This window comes from Magnolia sinica, chromosome 11, assembly GCF_029962835.1.
Source record: "Magnolia sinica isolate HGM2019 chromosome 11, MsV1, whole genome shotgun sequence".
Classification (NCBI taxonomy): domain Eukaryota; kingdom Viridiplantae; phylum Streptophyta; class Magnoliopsida; order Magnoliales; family Magnoliaceae; genus Magnolia; species Magnolia sinica.
In genome coordinates this window covers 31672808-31675067 of record NC_080583.1, presented here as the reverse complement: position 1 = coordinate 31675067, position 2260 = coordinate 31672808, and the positions used below count along the sequence as shown (strand labels likewise).

Sequence of the window (2260 nt, the reverse complement as noted above, 5' to 3'; positions counted from 1 at the left end):
ATTTCACCATTCCAAACCATTCTTTTAATGTATAGAAAGATTATCCTATTTTCCACTTTCTTTTCACGTCTTATTTCTAAAATATTATTACATTAAGTGCTCTTGAATTATCAAGTTGTGTCCAATCTTGATAGTGCTTTCGAGTGTACTACAGCAGGTGCCTTCCAGTCAAGCACATAAACTAATGATAGACTCCTTTTATTGCATCTAACTATGAATCCAGATGATAGAAAATAGTTATGAAAATTTCAGGCACTTAAAATGGAGAGACAGAAGAGGCATATTGTTTTTTTTTTTTTTTTTTTTTTTAAAGCTCATCACTGCAGTGGGAAGGAAGTAAAAACACCCTAATTAAGTTACGGCCAAGTTACCGATAGTAGCCAATGGAAAATAATAATATATTATGAAGGACTCCAAACAAAGTTTCTAGTTTAACTATGCAACTCGCAATGGATACACACATACCCTTATTAGAGAAAATCTCTATAACTAAACTAAGGAAAATCTAATTTTGGATTATTTCCGTCATGCGCCATTTCCATTCTACCATTGTGTGGTATGGTGAGACAAATGCAAGGATCAACTTCAATGAACAGACGTTGATGGCCACCCATACTGAGTCAAATCAATTGAGCTCCCAGCTGAGTCAACCAGTTTTCAATGGAGACGAAACAAAGGAAAGGAGCTCTTGGTCCTGTTCAAATTTAGCCATGTGAACATCCTCCATGTTCACCCAAGCTTCAATTCCATCACCACATCTTGTCCGGTTCAGGATAACTAAATTCTTAAGTAGTAAAGTGGCAATACTAACCCACGCGGGCTTCCCCCACCCAAAGTCCACTTCGTAGAGAGGAAATCTACACCAACTACTAAAATAACAGTAGTCTATACCACAGTCAACATATTTTCCAACTTCAGAACTTATGGCTGCAAGAGCCCGTGAAATCCCATCTGGTTTTTGCAGTTCTTTTATGGAATTACTGTTTACTGCTCTTATTGCATCCCTTAGCTTTCGCTCAAGATAACATTGCATGTCTTCAAGGCACTCTTTCTCCGTCACCACTGAAGTCGCAATGAATATAATATTCCCAAAGGAATGGTCTGGCAATGGAGGAGACATCCTTCCTCGCAAGTTCACGGCATGTACTGCCAGAGAAGCCCTCACAGACCCCTCTTCTCCACTTGTCCTCATGATACATCGCCAGATAAGTGCTGTCAATGCTTCGACACGCGTGGGGCGTCCTACCTGCGAATCAATGGACGGTCTATCCCTAAGGGCGGCAATCTTAGATGCGTCAAACACAAATCTCTTTGTCACAACGTTCTCTTTTGTGACAAAAGCAAATAATGGCTCAGGCCCTTCGGTCGGGAAAAATGTGGAAGACTGGAAGTCAGGACCTGTGGTGTCACTGGTGCCATGCGATTGGCTGGCCCACCGATTGATGAATGTGGCTATCGTGGTCCCATCGGCAACCTTGTGAAAAATGCACACACCAATGGCCATTCCACCACAGTTGAATAAGTTGACTTGGACAGCTAGGAGGACGTCCAGGCCTGACTTAGCGAAGTGGTAATTGCAAGGAACCATTTGATCCAGTACTTCAACATAGGGTTGCTCCAGGAACTCCGAGAGCCGACCATCGACTCTGGCCTCAGAAAAGTCGACACCCTCGTCGTTACATTCAACTATAGAACTGTCTTCTCTAATCCTCCCAGCCAATGGGTAATAGCCGGTCAAGGTCTCTGATAGAGATTTCTTTAGCTGTTGAGTTCTTTCAACAGTTTCAATGTTACAGCCATCTTTGCTGGAGTAGAACAATAGCATAGGTACGTACATTCGAGGGATTAACTGATCTAGTAAGGTGATCTTGAACCTGCGTAGGTGATGGGGAGTTGGAGATGATGGTTTGATGATTTCTCTGGAGGTGACCTGAACCTTCATCATCTTGCCTTGTGGAGGCCACCAGCAAGACCTAAAATGTAGTTTTGTTTCAATTACAAAGGTTGCATTCTTATATACAGCTTATGAAGCTGATCTGATTGTTATTTAATTAGAGGTAAAGACTCATGTTTTGCAACATTTAGAAATGGTTGTGACTTTTGGAATCTACCTGCCGCAGACTTGTAAGGCAATCTAAACCTTCCAAATCTATAATCCAAGTCTGGATGGGGCAACGGTAAATGTTGCACTGAGAATATAAAATCAACTATCTGATGGCCGTTAATTGGGTGGTTAGGATTGGTTGCTCAGTGTGATTAT

At 41.6% G+C, this 2260-nt stretch overlaps 1 protein-coding gene across 1 annotated transcript; it reads right to left on the bottom strand.

The window, feature by feature from the left end:
• Window positions 1–646: 646 nt before the first annotated feature.
• Window positions 647–1945, bottom strand: LOC131218086 (stemmadenine O-acetyltransferase-like). The gene has a single exon (XM_058212768.1). The coding sequence runs from the start codon at window positions 1943–1945 to the stop codon at window positions 647–649; it is 1299 nt and encodes a 432-aa protein (XP_058068751.1).
• Between the last annotated feature and the right edge of the window lie 315 nt (window positions 1946–2260).